We start from the raw sequence: 19,532 nt of genomic DNA on the forward strand, positions 1-19,532 counted from the left end.
CTATTATCGAAAGTTGATAAATCAAGAACTAGAGGTAAAGTCTACTATTGAGAGCAGTGGCCCCAATCTTTTTGATTGTGCAACCCCCGTAGGAAAGTATTTTAGAGTACAAATCCTTAACATCTATAAATTTACTTACTTACATTCTATACAAACTTATAACTATACTAATCTGTTATACATATATTCTAACTTACACAAAAACAGAGATTAAAAGTATATAGGAATAATTTTCAATAGATTTTAAGGGGAGAATCCTTAATATAATAATAAGCCAAAAACAAAAAACAAAACAGAAAATCACCAGCTATTCTGAAAAACTAAACATTTTAAGATATAGGCTGTCACTGTCGCAGCCGTTGCAGCTGCAGTCACCAGCCCACCCACTCCCAGCACTTGACTCCAAATCCTGGTCCCAGAGCCGATTTTATTCCAGGTTTCTTCCTCCTCTACCATCCTCCCTCCCCCATGCCTGGCCCTCAGTAGGTGCCCAGAAAGCCTGCTTACCGTTCTTATTGGACCAGTAGTTGTAGGCCACTCAGTGATGTGCGGTGGCCATAACCTCTCTCCGCTCCCCACCATAGCATTTACTCGGGTGGCTGCCACAGGAAGCTTGACAGCAGGGCTGAAGCACTTCCAGGATCACAGAATACTGAACATTGAAGAGACTTAAGATCATCTAATTCACAGCATACAAGAAGGGGTGGGAGTTGTGACTGCTAGTCAGCCAGCTGGAGGGGAGAACACACCAACGAATAAGGCAACAAGCAAAGCCGAATTATAAGAGAGCCCACACAAACTGAATAAAGGGCAACCCTAGAACATCCAGATCAGGAGACCAAAGAGACTCCACCACTGAGTACCACAGAACTCCTACCAGAGAAGTCCACCCCACAAAGGCAGGTAAAGCAGAGTAGTCTGAGATGGAGAAACAAACAAAAAGGATCACCTAAAATGGGGAGAAAAAGACAGAACCCCCAATCAAAAGGAATTGAGGTTCCCCCAGAAAAGAGCTAAATCAAATTGAGGCAAGCAATCTATCAGACATACAATTCAAAGAAATGGATATAAGGATGCTCAAGGAACTCAGTGACAACCACAAGGAACTAAGTGGGAACTACAGCAGCATGAAAAAGGAAATGGAAACTATAAACAAGAACGAGGAAGAAATGAAGAATACAATATCTGAAATGAAAAATACACTAGAAGGAATTAAAAGCAGGCTGGCTGAAGCAGAGGACCAAATCAGTGAGCTGGAAGACAAAATACAAAGAAATACCTACACAGAGCAACAAAATGAAAAAAGAAAAAGAATAAGGATAGCTTAAGGGAACTTCAGGATGTGAAACATAACAACATTCACATCATAGGGTTACCAGAAGGAGAAGAAAAGGAGCAAAGAATAGAAAACCTGTTTGAAAAAACAACAGAAAACTGCCCTAACTTGGTGGGAGGAAAAGTCACACAACTTCAGGAAGCACAGAGGGTCCAAAAATAAAGATCAACCCAAAGAGGCCCACTCCACCACTCCAAAACAAATCATAATTAAAACGCTAAATTTTAAAGACAAAGAGAGAATCTTAAAGGCAGCAAGAGAGAAACAGGAAGTAATATGCAAAGGCACTCCAACAAGGCTACCAGATGATTTCTCAACAGAAACACTACAAGGCAGAAGAGAATGTCAAGAAATATTCCAAATAATGAAAAGCAAAGGCCTGTAACCAAGACTATTCTACTCAGCAAGGTTCTCAATTAAAATGGAAGGTAAAATAAGAAGTTTCCCAGACAAAAGTAGACTGGAATACACCTCCACCCAACCAGCATTGCAAGATATGCTAAAGGGACTGCTTTAAGAAGAAGAAGAAAAAGAGTGACAGAGAGAGAGAGAGAGAGAGAGAGAGAGAGGAACACAGGTACGAAGGGGCAAAATGAGTAAGTACCTACCAATGATAACCTTCAATGTTAATGGATTGAATGCTCCAATCAAAAGACACAGGGTAGCTGAATGGATAAAGAAACATGACCAGCACATAAGTGGCCTATAAGAAACCCACCTCAGAAAAAAAGACCTATACAGACTGAAAGTAAAGAGTTGGGAAAAAATATTCTAGGAAAATGGGCATGAAAAAAAGTGAGCGTAGCAATACTTATATCAGACAAAATAGACTTCAAAACAAAAGCCATAAAAAGAGACCCAAGAGGACACTTCATAATACTCAAGGGAAGAATTTATCAAGATATAAACATTAGAAACATATATGTACCCAACATAGGAGCACCCAAATATATAATAAAAATCTTTGAGGACTTCAAGAAATATATAGATAGCAACACACTTACACTGGGAGATTTTAACACCCTACTATCAAAAATGGATTCATCTTCCAAACAATTATCAACAAGGATATTGCAGCATTGAACAATGTCCTAGATCGAATGGACTTAACTGATATATATATATAGAACCTTTCATCCCAATGAAGCAAAATATACATTCTTTATAAATGCACACGAAACATTTTCAAAGACAGACCACACGATAGGACACAAAACAAGCCTCAACAAATTCAAGAAAACTGAAATCATATCAAGTATTTTCTCAGACCACAAGGGCCTGAAACTAGAAATCAACCTCAAGGAAAAAACACAAAAACACTCATGGAGACTAAAAAGCATGCCATTAAACAACAAATGGGTTAATAATCAGATCAAGGAAGAAAACAAAAAGTTTCTGAAACAAATGAAAATGAACACACAACAGTCCAAAACTTATGGGACACAGTGAAGGCAGTCCAGAGAGGAAGTTCATAATGATACAGGCCTACTTTAAAAAGATAGAAACATTTCAAATAAACAACCTAACCCAACATCTACAAGTACTGAAGGAACAACAAAGCCCAGAGTGAGCAGAAGAAAAGAAGTAATCAAGATCAGAGCAGAATTAAATGACATAGAGACTGAAAGAACAAAGGATCAATAAATCCAGGAGCTGGTTTTTTGAAAAGATAAGCAAAATCAACAAGCCTTTAACCAGACTTATCAAGGAAAAAAGGGAGAAGATCGAAATAAATAAAATCAGAAAGAAAAGAGGAGAAATTACATTCAATACCACAGAAATACAAAGGTTGTAAGAAATTACTACAAACAAGTATATGCCAAGAAATTTGAAAACCTGGACAAAATGGACAAATTTCTAGAACCATATAATCCTCCAAAGCTGAGTCAAGAAGCAGAAAGGCTAAATAGACCAAAAACAGCTAGTGAAATTGAAGCAGTAATCAAAAAGCTCCTGACACAAAAACCCTGGACCAGACAGCTTCACAGAATTTTACCAAACATTTTGGGAAGAGCTAACCCCAATCCTTCTTAAACTATTCCCAAAAAAATCCAAGAAGAGGGAAGACTCTCAAACTCTTTTTGTGAAACCAGCATTATCCTAATCCCAGAACCAGATAAAGACACAACAAAGAAAACTACAGGCCAATATCACTGATGAACAGAGATGCTAAAATCCTGCACAAGATATTAGCAAACCCGATCCAACAATACATTAAAAAGATCATACAACATGAACAAGTGGGATTCATCCCAGGGATGCAAGGATGGTTCAATTTACACAAATCAACAAATGTAATACATCATGTAAACAAAATGAAAGACAAAAACCATGATCATGTCAATAGATGCTAAAAAAGCATTTGATAAAGTACAGCACCCATTTATGATACAAACACTCAATAGTGTGGGAGTATACATCAACATAATAAAGGCCATATGACAGACATAGAGCCAACATCATACTCAGTGGACAAAAACTAAAAACTTTCCCACTAAGATCAGGAACAAGACAAGGGTGTCCACTTTCATCACTTCTGTTCAACATAGTATTGGAAGTTCCAGCCACAGTGACCAGACAAGAAAAAGAAGTACAAGACATATAATTTGGAAAAGAGGAAGTGCAATTGTTATTGTTTGCAGGTGACATGATAGTGTACACAGAAATCCTATAGCCTCCACCAAAAAACTACTTGACCTACTAAATGAATTTTGCAAAACAGCAGTATACAAAGTCAATATTCAGAAATTGAAGGCATTTTTGTACACTGACAGTGAAATATCAGAAACAGAAATCAGGGAAAAAATCCATTTACTATAGCAACAAGAAAAATAAAATATCTAGAAATAAACTTAACCAAGGAGGTAAAAGACCTGTACTCAGAAAACTACAGAACACTGAAAAAAAGCAATTAAGGAAGACACAAATAAATGGAAGCATATACCATATTTATGGATTGGAAGAATTAACATTATTAAAATGTCCATACTACCCAAAGCAATCTATAGATTCAACACAATCTCTATTAAAACACCAATGACATATTTCACAGATATAGAACAAATATTTCAAAAATGTATATGGAACCATAAATGACCCCAAATAGCCACAGCAATTTTGAGAAAGAACAAAGAGGGATCATAATACCTGACATCAAAGTATATGATAAGGCCACTGTAATCAAAACAGCCTGGTACTGGCATAAGAATAGATACATAAAACAATGGAACAGAACAAAGAACCCAGAAATAAACCCGTGCCTCTATGGTCAATTAATATTCAACAAAGGGTGCAGGAGCATAAAATGAAGTAAAAATAGCCTCTTCAACAAATGCTGTTGGGAGATCTGGACAGGTACATGCAAAAAAATGAAACCAGACCACCAACTTACACCATCCACCAAAATAAATTCAAGATGAATAAAAGACTTAAATATAAGTTGTGACACCATAAAAGTCCTAGAGGAGAAAATAGACAAGAAAATTTCAGATATCCCATGCAATAGTTTTACCAATACATCTCCTAGGGCAAGGCATGTAAGGGAAAGAGTAAACAAATGGGACTACGTCAAATTAAAAAGCTTCTGCATGGCTAAAGAAAACATCAATAAAATGAAAAGGGAGCCAACTGTATGGGAAAACATATTTGCCAATAATACCTTGGACAAGGGTTTATCTCCAAAATACATAAAGAACTCACATGACTCCACACTAGGAAGACAAACAATCCAATTAAAAAATGGGCCAAGGACCTAAACAGACATTTATCCAAGGAGGACATACAGAGGGCCCATAGACATATGAAAGAATGCTCAACATCACTAGCCATCAGAGAGATGCAAATTAAAACCACAAGAGACACTACTTCATACCTGTCAGAATGACCATCATTAACAAATCAACAAACAAGTGCTGGTGAGGTTGTGGAGAGAAGGAGCCCTAGTGCAGTTAGTGGAAATGCAGATTGGTGCAGCCACTGTGGAAAACAACATGAAATTTCCTCAAAAAAACAAAAATGGAACAAAAATGTCTCTTGATCCAGTGATTCCACTGCTGGGTGGAATCAGGATACTCATACTCTAAGTATCCTGAAACAGCAATTCAAAAGAACCTGTGTACCCCAATTTTCATAGCAGCACTATTTACAATAGCCAAGTGCTTGAAATAGCCTTAGTGCCCATCAGTAAATGAGTATACCAAAAATCTGTGGTACATTTACACAATGAATACTATGCAGCAGAAAGAAGGAGTTCCTACCCTTTGCTGATAGCATGGATAGAACTGGAGAGCATTAAGCTATGTGAAATAAGCCAGGTGGTGAAAGACAGACACGATATCATCTCACCTATAGGTAGAACCTAATCAACAAAACAAACAAGCAAGCAAAATATAACCAGAGACATGGAAATAAAGAACAAACTGACAGTGACCATAGGGGGAGGGGGAAGGGTAATGGGGGCAAGGGGAGAACAGAAAGGGGCAAGTCAAGGAACATGTATAAAGGACCCATGGGTATGGACAATGGTGAGGGCTGAATATGGGAAGCAGGGGCAGGGCAGGGGAGAGTAATGGAAAAAGTGGGAAAACTGTAATTGAATAATAATAAAGAAGACATAAAAAGTATATGAGAATAAATAAAATTTCAAGCGACAGCTGCCAGTAAGCAAATCAAGCATCTCATGCACCTTCCAGGATGTATAGAGTTCCCTTTAGATACACTGTTCTAGAAGTCAGAGTTGTAGCCACTAGGAAATCAAAAAAGATAAGTGGTTCAAAGAGGCTACCTTTTGGGAGTAAAGCTGGGACTAGGAAAAAGTGGAAGGGGAGATTTTACTATACACATTTTCTTTCACATAATAAGTTAATCTAATTAGCTCCAAAAAGTTTTATGTCTCTACAAGTATGTATGCTGATTTATTTGTTCAACAAATATATTGAGCATCTACTCTGAGACAGGCCCAGGGGATAAAGAGAGGAAACTGCCATGTGGGCGGGCTCTCAAGGAGATCACAGATCAAGGCATGAAAACCACTGATGACAATTCAATTATCACAATGCTATTAAGAGAAATATGTGGTAGATATGATGTACAGAAGCAGTACACCAATATCGTGTTGGATGTTACAGAAGGATTGCTGAAAGGTCACCTTTCCTTTGAGTTGAAACTTAAGGGACAAGTAGAAAACTGAGAATAAACCAGGTGAAGAGGAATGCAGGTATATTTAGTAAGGACATCCTAGGGCAAAAAGAAAATAGGTGGGAGAGACAAATTGACATGTGAGAGACAGCATGTTTTATTTATGAAACTGGAAGGTTTCTTTAAAAATCATTTTATTGTTGCTCAATTACAGCTGTCTGCATTTCCCCCCCACTACTCCCCTCCACCCCAGTCAAACCCACCTCCCTCCCCTGCTTCCACTCCCTCCCTTGGTTTTGTCCATGTGTCCTTTCTAGTAGTTCCTGAAGACCCTTCCCCCCATTATGCCCTCCGACCTCCCCTCTGGTTACTGTAAGATTGTTCTTAATTTCAATGTCTCTGGTTATATTTTGCTTGCCTTTTTCTTTTGTTGATTATGTTCCAGCTAAAGGTGAGATCATGTGGTACTTGTCCCTCACTACCTGGCTAATGAAACTGGAAGTTTTTGAGGATTACTAGAGCAAATGATGCATGAGGTGGTAGTGGCAGGAATGAAATGGCAAGATAGGAAGGGGTGAGAAATGAAGGGTCGTGCTCAGAACTCTGCATAGTCTCCTGAAGGCAATGGACAGCCACTGAAGGATTTCACCAACAGGGAGGGAAACCCAATCAAATTTGTACTTTGGGGAAGATTACTCTGAAAGCAATGTGAAGGATGTATCTAAAGAAAGGGGTAAATGAAGCAGGAAGGACATTCTGGAGACTACTGCAGTGGGCTTAAGAGACAAAAGGAGTGAATCATGGTACCAGCAGAAACAAATGGCTCACCATCACTAATCATCAGGCAAATGCAAGTCATAATCACAGGAAGATATGACCTTAACACTTGTTGGAATGGCTATCATCAAAAAGACCAGAAATAACAAGTGTTGGCAAGTATGTGGAAAAAAGAGAACCCTTGTGCAATGTAGGTGAGAATGTAAATTGATGCAGCCACTATGGGAAACAATATGGAGGTTCTACAAAAAATTAAAAATAGAACTACCACATGATCCAGTATGCCTACTTCTGGGTCAATATCCAAAGGATACAAAAACAAGATATCAAAGAGATATCTGCACGCCGAGGTTCACTGCAGCATTTATCACAATAGCCCAGATACAGAAATGACCCAGGTGCCCAGTAACAGATGAACAGATAAAGTTGTGATACACACACACAATAAAATATTATTCAGCCATGAGAAAAAAGGAAAGTCTGCCATTTGTGACAAAATGGATGGACACTGAGGGCATTAAACTAAATTAAATAAGCCAGACATAAAATGATAAATACTGAATGCTATCACTTATATATGAAACTCACAAAAAAATTCTTTTTGGGGCAAACTCATAGAAACAGATTGTAGAAAAATGGTTGCCAGGGACTAGGGGGTGGGGGAAACAGGAAGAGGTTGGTAAAAGGGTAGAACCTTTGAGTTATAAGATAAATAAAATCTGAAGATCTAATGTATAACATGGTAACTATAGTTGATAAAATGGTATTTAAAAAAGAAAGAAAGAAAGAACAGGCCCTGACTGGTGTGACTCAGTAGGCTGGGCATCATCCCACAAACCGAAAGGTCACCAGTTCCATTCCTGGTCAGGGGACATACCTGGGTTACAAGCCAGGTCCCCATTGGGGGTATGCAAGAGGGAACCAATCATTTCTCAAGAGAGAAACATCAATGTTTATCTCCCTTTCTCCCTCCCTTCCCCCTCTCTAAAAAATAAATTAAATCTTTTTTTTAAAAAAAAAGAGGTGATGCAATCAAATATTATTTAGGAGAGGCACTAGAGGACCTGCTGAGGGATTAAATATGAGGGTAAGGAAAGAGGGAGAGTCTAAAAGGATTTGGATATATTTCTCTCTTGAGTAACTGGAGAATATCACTAACTGAAACAGGAAAAGAAGTTGGGGTGGGTTTAGATTTGGGCATGCTGAATATGAAGCACTAGTGGATATAAAATAAGCAGGTGGAAATGCAAATCTCAAGTTCTGGGTGAAGGTATGGGCTGGTGACACAGAGTTGAGTCCCATTAGTATTGGTTTATAATGGAACCCATGTGAAGAGATGCAATTACCCAAAGAGAATGTAAAGAAGAAGTAAAAAGAAAGAAGAAGAAGAGAAAGAGGAGGGGGGAGGAGGAGGAGGAAGAAGGAAGAAGAAGAAGAAGAAGGCGGTGACTGGAGTCCTGGAGAAATCAGGGCGCAAAGAAAGATGAGACCAAATGGAAATTGTGGGAGTGTCAGGGCAAGAAAGAAAGAAGGTCAGAGAAGGAAGGAGGTGGTAAGTGAGCACAGAAGAGTAGCTGAAATGACAGATCATGGGGTCCTGACTGATAGAAAAAGGAGGGAAGCCAGAGGGGGTCGACAGGACAAGGGAAAACTGGAGTGGCAAGGACCTCAATTATGATGACAATGATAAGGATATGATTGTGATGGTGTTAACACTAAGAGTAAGAATACAAAAGAGAGAAGTGTGTGCTTAGTGTTGAAAATCTTAGAGTGATTACAGAATATTTTTTAATATATGTTAAAATATACGTACTATGCTGCATCATTCTGTACATCCTCAATGTGTATATGCTCAGGATAAAGGACAAGACCAAGGTAGTAAACAGGCTCTACCTTCATTGGGGACAAATTCAGTTCTACTGGATCAGGTGTGATTGATAATGTTGTAAGCTGACTCGTTAAAACAAAACCAAGTATTGTCTTCTTTAAGGGGTAAAGAAAAACAACTTTAATTAATTATAGTAATAAATAGAAATAAATAGGTTACACTTTAAGGAAGCTTTTCTTAGAATTCAAACTTTCACTAGTTTGTGTAAGGGTAGTAAAGATTTAAGAACTGCATCTACATTTGACCCTTCAACAACACAGGGGTTAAGGATGCTGACCCCTCCCCAACCAGAGAAAATCCAAGTATAACTATCGACTAACCCCAAAACTTCATTACTAAATATCCTACTGTTGACTATAAGCCTTAACAACAACATAAACTGTCAGTTAACACATGTTTTGTACATTATATGTATTATATACTGTATTCTTACAATTAAGTAAGCTAGAGAAAACAAAACGTTACTTAGAAAACTGTAAAAAAGGGAAAATACATTTCTGTATTTACTAAATAAAAAATCCATGTATAAGTGGACCTGATAAGTTCAAACCCATGTTGTTCAAGAGTCAAGTGTATTAGATTGTTCAGCAGATATTTGCATTTTCTTTCCTTCTAATAAATACCCAAAATTCCTCTCACAGAAACTGCAGGCATGATAAATACAATAACTCTCTTATAAAATTTCTTATATGGCAACATCTTTAAACATAATAGTAATGGGAAAAAAACAAATAAAATATTTTAGAAAATGATTGATTTTTTTAAATGTCAGAATTCATTTACATTCTTTCTGTGATAGGCAGAATTCTAAAGATGTCTCCCTCTTGATTCCCAACCCCTGATTATTTAATCAAACACTAATCTAGGTATTGCTGTGAAGGAGCTTTGCAGTTGAAACTAAGGTCACTAAATCAGCTGACTTTTAATATAGAAATACTATCCTGGATTATCCTGGTGTACCCAAAGTAATCATATAAGCCCTTGAAACAGAACAGGAAGACAGAAGAGTCAGAGAGATGAGACAGAAAGGGAAGTCAGAGACATTCAAAGCACGCAAAAGACTCCAACCACTATTGCTGGATTTCAAGATAGAGAAAGGGAGCCATGAACAACAGGATTTAGGCAGCCTCTAGAAGCTGAGAACCACCACCAGCCAACAGCCACCAGGTAATGGAGACCTCAGTTCTACAGCTGAACAGAACTGAATTGTGACTGTATCCTGAAAGAGCCTGGGAAGTCAATTCATTCTCAGAGCTCCAGAAAGAAACTCAACCCTAGCAAAGTCTTGATTTGCAACCTGGTGAAACCTAGAGCAGAGAACTAGCTGGGCTACACTGTGCCTAGACTTCTAACCTACAGAACTGTAAGAGGAAAAAGGAACACTCTCCAAACAATGACTGACAAGCTCATGAAAAGATGATCAAGGCATGCAAAAGACTCCAAACACTGATCATGGGGGAAATGCAAATCAAAACCACAATGAGATATCACCTCCCACCTGTTAAAAAGGTGGCTATCGCCCTGCCTGGTGTTGCTCAAGTGCATTAAGCACCAGCCTGAGAACCGAAGAGTAGCTGGTTTGATTCCCAGTCAGGGCACATGCCTAGGTTGCAGGCCAGGTCCCCAGTAGGGGGCACGAAAGAGGCAACCACACACTGATGTTTCCCTCTCTTTCTCCCTCCCTTCCCCTCTCTAAAAAATAAAATCTTTTTTTTAAAAGGTGGCTATCAAAAACAAAACAAAAACAGAAAATAAATGCTGGTGGGGATGTACAGAAATTGGAACCCTTGTACATTGTAGGTTGAAATGTAAAACAGTACAGCCACGATGGAAAACAGTATGGAGGTTCATCAAAACATTAAAAATAGAATTACGCTATGATCCAGTAATCCCACTTCAAGATATTTATGTACTGAAAGCAGGATCTCAAAGAGATATCAGCACTCCCATGTTCACTGCATTATTCATAATATTTTTGGGAGAAAGAAAGAAAGAAAGTAAGTAAGTTAGTTAGTTCTGCCATTTGGAACAACATGGATGAACCTGGAGGGTATTATGCTAAGTGAAATAAGCCAGTGACAAAAAACACATGGCCTAATTCTACTAATATGCAGTATCTAAAGAAGTCAGATTCAGAGAAACATAAAGTGTAATGTATAATAGTTACCAGAGATTGGAGGCGGGGGTGGCAAAATGGGGAGTCAGTTGTTCAATAGGCAGAGTTTCAGTTTTATAAGACGAAGAAGTTCTAGAGATCCATTGCCAACAATGTGTATATGGTTAACACTACTTTACCATACACTTAAAAACTGTAAAGATGGTGAACTTGATGTGTTTTGCAGCACAATAAGAAAAAAACAAAAGAGAAAAACATAACCACAATAACATGATCATATCTAAAAAAGATAATTACTTAATTTCATTACATACTCAACCAAAAAATAAAAAAGAACGACTTACTTCAGAAGGAAAACACATCCACTAATATTTTGGGTTTTTAAAACATGTTCATATTACAATATCCTGATTTTTCTAAATTCCTATACTTTGTAGATTAAAAGGTTTGAAGGGGGAAAGTATTCACAAGTTATTTGAATGTCTAGAAATAGGTATGTTAAAAAGGTGAGACATTTATCTTTTCAATCAGACAATATAAAAAGTTAGTATTTACCAGAGTGGTACAGTATGGTTTTTAGGGTCAACTTCAGGAAATGAAAGCATTAAAATAGACCTAACTGCTAAAAGAAAGGAAAAGAAGAGGGGGGGGGGGAGGGGGAGGGAGAGGGAGAGAGGGAGGGAGAGGGAGAGAAGAAAGAAAAGAAAGAAAGAAAAGAAAAGAAAAGAAAAGAAAGAAAAGAAAGAAAAGAAAGAAAAAAGAAAAAGAAAGAAAGAGAGAAAGGGAGGAAGGGACGGAGGGAGATAAAAAGAGAAAGGGAGGGAGGGAGAGAAAAAGAGAAAGGAGAAAGAAAAGAAAGCTTCTACAGAGAATGCAGAACAACACAATAGCCATCAAGTTGAAAAACTGGGGCACTGGGGAGATGACAATGAAGAAGCACTTTTACCACGTGCTCCAGCCGGAAAGTGTGGTAAAGATGAAATCTGCCTGAGAATTCACCGAGTTTCCAACAGGGGTGTAAAAGTAACTAATGGTAATATCAAATGGTTGCATTATAATCCTATGCTTGAATTTAAGACATTATGGGATGCATATGCTCTCTGCATACATACCAATCTCAGAAGATTTAGATTCAGAATTAATCTGAAGATTTAGTTTCAGGCAAAGGCAAAAGGTTAGCTAAAGCCTATGAGAATCACACCACCTGTGGTCCTTCTCCCTCTAAAGCCTTGGGGGAATGGGGAACAACCACCAGCTCTAATTATCCTTAGAATTAAAATAATCCTGGAGGCTGAAAATGAGCAAGAAGCCATATTACTTTTACTATGGTATTTGTCAACATTGTCACTATTACCAGTTAATCTGCATCAGTAACCCTGACACTAAATCCCACAAAATAGCCACATTAAGTCATAAAGAACCAAACCATTTACAGCAGTCATGTTTGAAAAATAGTACATACAAGCCAAAGAGCCAAGTATCAGAAATGAGTGCTAACACCCTAATTAGAACGTGCCATCTACCCACTCATTCATGACAGCCTTATTGGATACATAATGACACTGCTAGAGTAGTTATGTTTAAGAGGATGATGCCTCAAGAAATTTAAAACTTTTGCCATCCCAAAGGGTTTAAAACCTTCAGAAGTACCCAAGTATTTGATATTTCAAATTTCATTAGAATTTTGCTAGTTTTTTATGTGCAACAGGGCATGCAGGCAGAATGACTGGAATGGAAAATGTGTATAACTTAAGCATAGAGAATTACCCTTAATTGTTTCAAGTTTCATTCTTCAGGACTTAAATGACAGTGAGAAGAAAGAAGGTATTCAAAACCAAAACCAACAAATTATAGGCCTGCTATGTTATCAGCCCCATTCAGACTATGAGTAAATGCTAAACAAAGTAGATCCTAATTTGTAGAAAACACACTGCTAAAAACAGACAAATGCAGGTGTCCCAGTCACCACACCAAGTAAGCCAAAAGCAGTATCACCATACAGGGAGCGGAAGAAAAAAAAAGTCTAAAAATGGTCTAAACTGGTTAACACATCCAATTTCTGATCTCAGAGGCAGGATTCTACTCTGTTCCGTGTATACTTAGTCAAACTAGGAAATACTATTTCCCAGGTAAGGTTTCTTCAAAATTGCTGGAAAGGAGGCAAGTGTAAGTTAGTGTGCTCTGGGAAAGATGCCCTGCCATGAGAAGCTGGCTGTGCAGGGTACAGGCCCTCCTGGCTCACAGAGAGGCCACACAGGCAAACTGTGCCTGCACCACTCCTCTGGAAGAAGTGCTCCCTGCACCAAAAAGCTAGCATTGGTAGAATGCAACAAGAGGTAGAGAGAAGGACCACATCACAATGGTATAAACTCAGTTCCTTATTTTTCACAGCTTTATTGAACTATAACTCATATACTATACAATGTATTCATTTAAAGTATACACCTCAGTGGTTCTAGTATACTGTCAGAGTTGTGCAACTGTAACCAGTATCAATTTTGGAACATTTCCATTACCTCAAAAAGATACTTCATACCCATTCCCCCCGCCCCCCGTCCTCCCAGCCCCAAGCAACAACTATCTATTTTCTGTCTCCATAGATTTGCCTGCTCTTGATACTTCATATAATTGGAACCACATAATTATGTGGTCTCTTATGACCGGTTTCTTTCATATACTTAATGTTTACAAGGTTCATCTATGTTACAGCATCTATCAGTTCTTCACTCTTTATTGCTGAATAATATACCACTCTATGGATATACCACATCAGTTGTTTTCTTCACAAGCAGAATCTCTTTTACTATATGAACGAAGCCATAAAGCCATGATTAGGCCCCACATTAGTCCATAAATGCCTATTTAATCCATATTATAGCTGAAAACATATCGCTAACTGCATAATACTAAAATTCTCTAGAAGCATTATCAATTACCCCAGTGATACCTGGATTAATGAAGACATTGGGAATGAAGCTCCTTTATATTTAAGGCAATTGTTAAAAAAAGTTTTTTCCCTGTAATTTGTAGGAAGAAGGGAGAGGCAATTAATTTCAAGCCCTAAGGGCTGAACACCTCAGGACACAAATGTTTTTTGATCCCACCCAGCTGAAGACAAACTGCAAAACTGCCAAGTATACAACACTCATCTCTATAACCTCCTCCTCTTCTTGCTGTGCCCTCCATTTCTTCTGCGTATCTTTGAAATCCAGTTTCTTCTGTACTCTTCACCCCTTTCCCTACCCCCAAACAAAACAAGATATTTTATACCTGTTGACTAATTACAGCCTCACTTTGAATTAAAATAATACATTTTCTAAAAATGTCACTTAAAGGAGACATTTATTCTCTGAGACATCTATATCCCAAGACATGAAATGAGAATTAGTTTCCCTCAAATGAAGAATTTCCAGTAGGAACAAGCTGGTTAGGGGAGAGTTTTTGTTTTGTTTTTTGCCAAGAGAACCTCTCAAATCACAGGAAATCCACTCCATGGCAAATCGAATTTACTCAGTCCTCTTAGGGTAACGTGTTCTAGGAGGATGAAAAAAATATGGAATTGTTATTAATTTCTTAGGCATGATAATGGTAAAGTATGATTATGTCTAAAAATATCCTTACCTGTTAGAAATGCATACTGAGATATTTGGATAAAATGATGTGATATCTCATATTTACTTGAAAATACTTTAGGTAGTTGGAAGAACTATATAAGGGAGGGGAAATGAAACAAAATACTGATAATTGTGGAAGGCAACTGATAGGTAGGTGCACGAGAGTTCATTATTCTTTTCTGCTTTTTGTGCATATAAAATGTTTCATAGCAAAATACTTTTAGAGGAGAGAGATACTGTTCTCTTCCTCTCAGATATTCTTTATTCCTTTCTTTCATAGGACTTAGTGTTGTCAATACATATTTCTGAGATTATTTGATTAATATTTGTCTCCCTGACTCAACTATAAGGTGTTTACTTAGCTCCTACAGAACACCTACCACCTCACAAAGTTTCTGGCACATAACAAATATTTATTAAGTAAGCGACTGAGTCAATAAAATAAGTAATATCATGTACTCAGGTCAGTAAGTGCTCAATATATAAAGGAAAGGAGGGAGTGGAAAGCCAGGGACCTTCGGCTGAAGGAATTCAACATATTTACTTATATGTATTTACAATTTAAGTTCATGTGCTTTTCTATTTAAAATGAAGTCAAGTCATAACAAAACAGATTTAAATTCATCTGGCTTATCCTCACTACATTCATGTGATACATTCAGCTAAGAACTACAATTGCAACTTTATGATATGGAAACTATGAAGCCAAAAAGTTATAAAACTTTTTCAAAGCCATAATGAAATAGATGTGCAAATGAACAAAACTCAGCTCTTCATCATGATTCATGTTTTTTCTAAAAGAACATGATTTTATTCTCAAGAAAAATAAAATAAAATAAAAATAAGAAAGGAAAGTAATACTGTATATATTAATTCAACCTTCAGTTGTTGAGAAACTGAGTAGCTGTATAATAGACTCAGTTGAAAATATTTTATTTTGATTTGTGCAAACCAATTTCAAGATTAAAGCACCTACTGATAGAGGAAGCATAAAAAACAGAAGGTGAGGCATTCAGGCAACAGATAATGAAGGAAGATATGACTGTTGAGTAATCTGAAGGCCTTTTTTTTAAACTGGTTAAACTGACAACGAGAAAGTTTGTACAAAGAATAAATACAAATACTAAGACAATGTTTAAAACACCAATTCCCTGGGTTCCCAAGTTTTAAATTTGTCTCAAATAATGCCATAATCAGTAAAGTTTCTGTTTAATCATTATTTTATGTAGAAATAGCCTACTAAAAATCACTCTTCCCAAAATCCTTTTGAAATGCTTAAAGTCTGTGTTCACCTTAATTTGGTAACAGATAATGATGTGCACAATTAGAAAGGCAAAATACCAAATGTATGCTGTTAATGGAGACATAAATATCTGTAAAACCTAATCGTAATCAATCTGAAAGCTCTTGTGCTATAGTGCCAAAAAGTGTCACAGCCATATATGCAGAGAACCTTTAGAGGCAAGCAAATTAAAGTCTAAAACTAAGACTGCCACAAAATCTAAAAATTTCAAAATAAATAGCTAAATAGTTTTAGTGAAAAGAAAAGTTTTAAATAGCTCAATAAACTTATTCTGGGGATAGTCTGGAAAGGCATTATGTGGCTCACATAAAGGTACCACCTTGCCTGGACTGAATTCTAGACTGGGTTGCTGCACAGTTACTACTGGTGGAGCCTGAGACAAAGACCCATCATTTCATGGGTTGTCAACCCATGCTTCCAATCTGCAGCACATCACTCATGGCAGGGTAATGATTTACACATGCAGTTTCCAAACAAAAACGAAAGATTTACTTGCTTCATGATGATTTTTTCTAAACTTTTTAAACAATTTATAAGAACACCAGCTGAGCAGGAATTCCTACCCTAAAATTATCTATCAATTCCTTTTAAGTCTTTTCATGTAAGAGGTAAAAGAATACTGTCCTCTGAATGCAGACAATACCGCTGACCCATGCCAGGCATTGATTTGTAGTTGTTTTTCCAAAGGAGTGATGGATTTGCGCTCAGCTACTAACGATGTCTACTAGGTCCCCCTAGTGACCAAGTAAGTACATGAAGGCAATAGTAGGGTTCGAAGACTGACCGGCAGCGGAACAGAGGGTGGAACGGAAATCATGAAAAATTAACACGCGAACAGTACACATGACATGACTGAGAATAACGTTTGCACCGCTGGGGTGTCTGAGATCGCCACCAGACACTGTCCCCTTCCCTTTTAAAAAGCAAACACCCATCCGACTCGCTCTGGCTTAGGAGCCCTATCTCCCATTTAAACCACCGATGATGGAAAGACCGAACCAAGGGGCTCAGCACGAGGCACACGCCGCTTCTTGGGGGGGGGGGGGGGGGGGGGGGGGTTCCGGGAAACACCGATGTGACAAATTGCCATAATTTTCTAAGATATGGAAGAATGACACACCACCTTACCTACCACGGACTGAAAACCCAGGACACAGCATCGAAAACAGCCGATCTGAGGGGCCCACCAGGAAAGGGGAGGGAGCGCACCAAGACCTAGGAGAAGACCGAGGCACGTCCGGAGCCCAGACTGCCGAGCCCTGACTGCTAGGGCTATAGGGTCGCACCCGAATCACGTCTCGGGGCTCCTGGGAAGCGAGGGGTGCGAGGGCGAGACCGGGCCGGATGACCTGGGTCCCAGAGCCTTGCCCGTCCGGGCGCGGGAGGTGCAAGGGCAACGGTTGGGGGGCGCGGGCAGTGCTGCCTTAGGGGCTGCGGCGCCCGGGCGGCGGGGAGGGCGCGTCGCCAGGTGCCGACAGCAGGGGGCAGCGGGGTTCGGGCGGGCGCCGACCAGGGGAAGAAGAGGGAAGCAGACAAGTACCGCGCGCCGAAGGGGGCGCGCGACGGGCTCGCCACCGGCCTACCTGGAGGTAATAGGGTTTCCTTAGCCAGGCCCCCGGACAGAGACTCCTCGCCATGGTAATCACACATCGCCCCGCCGCGCCGCAGTCAGTGGCAGACCGGAGCGCTGGCGGCCCGGCTCCCCGCCTTCCCCCACCTCCCCGCCCCCGGCGCTGCCGAGCCCGCCCACTCCTCCGCCCCCGCCCCCGCCCCTGCGAGCGCCGTGCTCCTCGCAGCTCCGCTGCGGTGACGGTGGCCAGCTGCCCGAGGCCCGGCCTCCTGTTCAGCTCGCGCGGCCGTCGTGGCTGTCAGAGCCACTGCAGCCGACGCCGCCATAAAAGGGAGTCGCTCGTCGCCTGAGCCGACACAAATCCAACTGTGCCTCGCGCTTAAAGGGGAGGCGTGCAGAGGAGGGAGGGGGCGCCGCCGACGCTCTGGTGTAGCACGCTCCGCGCAGGGAGGGCCGGACGCGGCGAGGGCCTGTGTCGCACGCGGGTCCGAGGCTGAGGCTCCGGCTCCGGGCTCCCTTGGCTACGCCTGCCTTGCGCGCAGCGGTACTGACGCTCCCTTTGGATTCTGCTCCTGCAGCGTGGACGTGTCTGGGCTGGTTGCATGGAAATTCAAGAAAGCTTGGGGCTCCTTCTTTGGGGACGGGCTTGTTCTGCCTCGCACACAGTGGCGGGTGCCGCTCAAGGAGGGAGCGTCTGTCGCAGACCGAAACGCCGACGGGAGCGTCCCCTGAGGGCTCGCTCGGCTCTTCGCCTGCTGCCTCTCCCGACGCGGACAGGCTCCTCTGTTGCCAAGCTCACCGTGACCCCCAAATCCACTTTGCCTCTAAGGGCCTTAAACTATTTTTAAAACGTACTTTTTAAAATTCCGAGCTTTTTAGTTTGTATTGTTTTCAAACAGCTTCAGAGTTTTCCCGGCCCCACCCAGAAACGCTGATTCAAAGAAAAATATTACTGAATTAAATACAGTCCTGAAGACAGGAGACCTGGGATGGCGTAGCTACTCAGTTAAGGCTACATAATGCAGGGTGTGGTGTTTTTTGACAGTGAAGTGCAAATAAGGGAAAACGGAGACACCCTAGTGAAAGAACAGCTGTTGATTTGAGTGAGTTGGAGGAAGATGCGTTTTTGCTTCCTTTCACCAAAGTCCACCTTTCACATGATGCCGACAAAGTTTAAGCGGCCATTTAGAACTCATTCGGGCCTGTGGCTCTGAGAAATGGTTTCCCCAGAAGCAAACCTTAACACTCTCACTGTGGCTTATGTCTAAGCCTTGTCCTGGTGCTTTCCATTTCTGAAGATACCTTCTTGCCTGCCCCTCCCCCAACCCATGCACAGACACAGGTTTTAAACCTGAGCAGAATTTTGTTGCTGGCAGATAAACCCATTTTTCATTGATTTTTAGTTTGGGTTAAGAGATTTCAGTATTTTTTTAAATTTTATTTTAATTGCTGTTGCAGTACAATTTTCCTTATTTTCAGAGAGGGAAGGGAGGGAGAAAGAGAGAGAGAAACATCAATGTGTGGTTGCTGGAGTGGGGTCATGGCCTGCAACCTAGGCATGTACCCTGACTGGGAATCAAACCTGCGACACTTTGGTTCGCAGCCCGCGCTCAATCCATTGAGCTACGCCAGCCAAGGCTAGATTTCAGTAATTTCTGAAGTAAGCTAAGAATAGATCCTATTGGTTTAATTCATTCTTTTATTCATTCAATAAATAAATATTAACAGAGCACCCAGACATTGTTTTAGTTCATTGGGTTATGTGTGAGCAAAACAGACAAAAACCCCAGCC

At 40.0% G+C, this 19,532-nt stretch overlaps 1 protein-coding gene across 1 annotated transcript in view; it reads right to left on the minus strand.

Annotated features, from left to right (window-relative positions):
- The window catches only part of DIPK1A (divergent protein kinase domain 1A), a 124,054-nt gene extending 106,152 nt beyond the window's left edge, over nucleotides 1-17,902 (minus strand). Inside the window, exon 1 of the mRNA XM_028511416.2 lies at nucleotides 17,754-17,902. Within this exon, the coding sequence (XP_028367217.1) occupies nucleotides 17,754-17,807 (54 nt within the window). The 5' untranslated portion in view covers nucleotides 17,808-17,902. The remainder of the gene's footprint in view (nucleotides 1-17,753) is intronic.
- Nucleotides 17,903-19,532: the final 1,630 nt, after the last annotated feature.

Source organism: Phyllostomus discolor, chromosome 5 (genome assembly GCF_004126475.2).
Source record: "Phyllostomus discolor isolate MPI-MPIP mPhyDis1 chromosome 5, mPhyDis1.pri.v3, whole genome shotgun sequence".
In the NCBI taxonomy this organism is placed as follows: Eukaryota; Metazoa; Chordata; class Mammalia; order Chiroptera; family Phyllostomidae; genus Phyllostomus; species Phyllostomus discolor.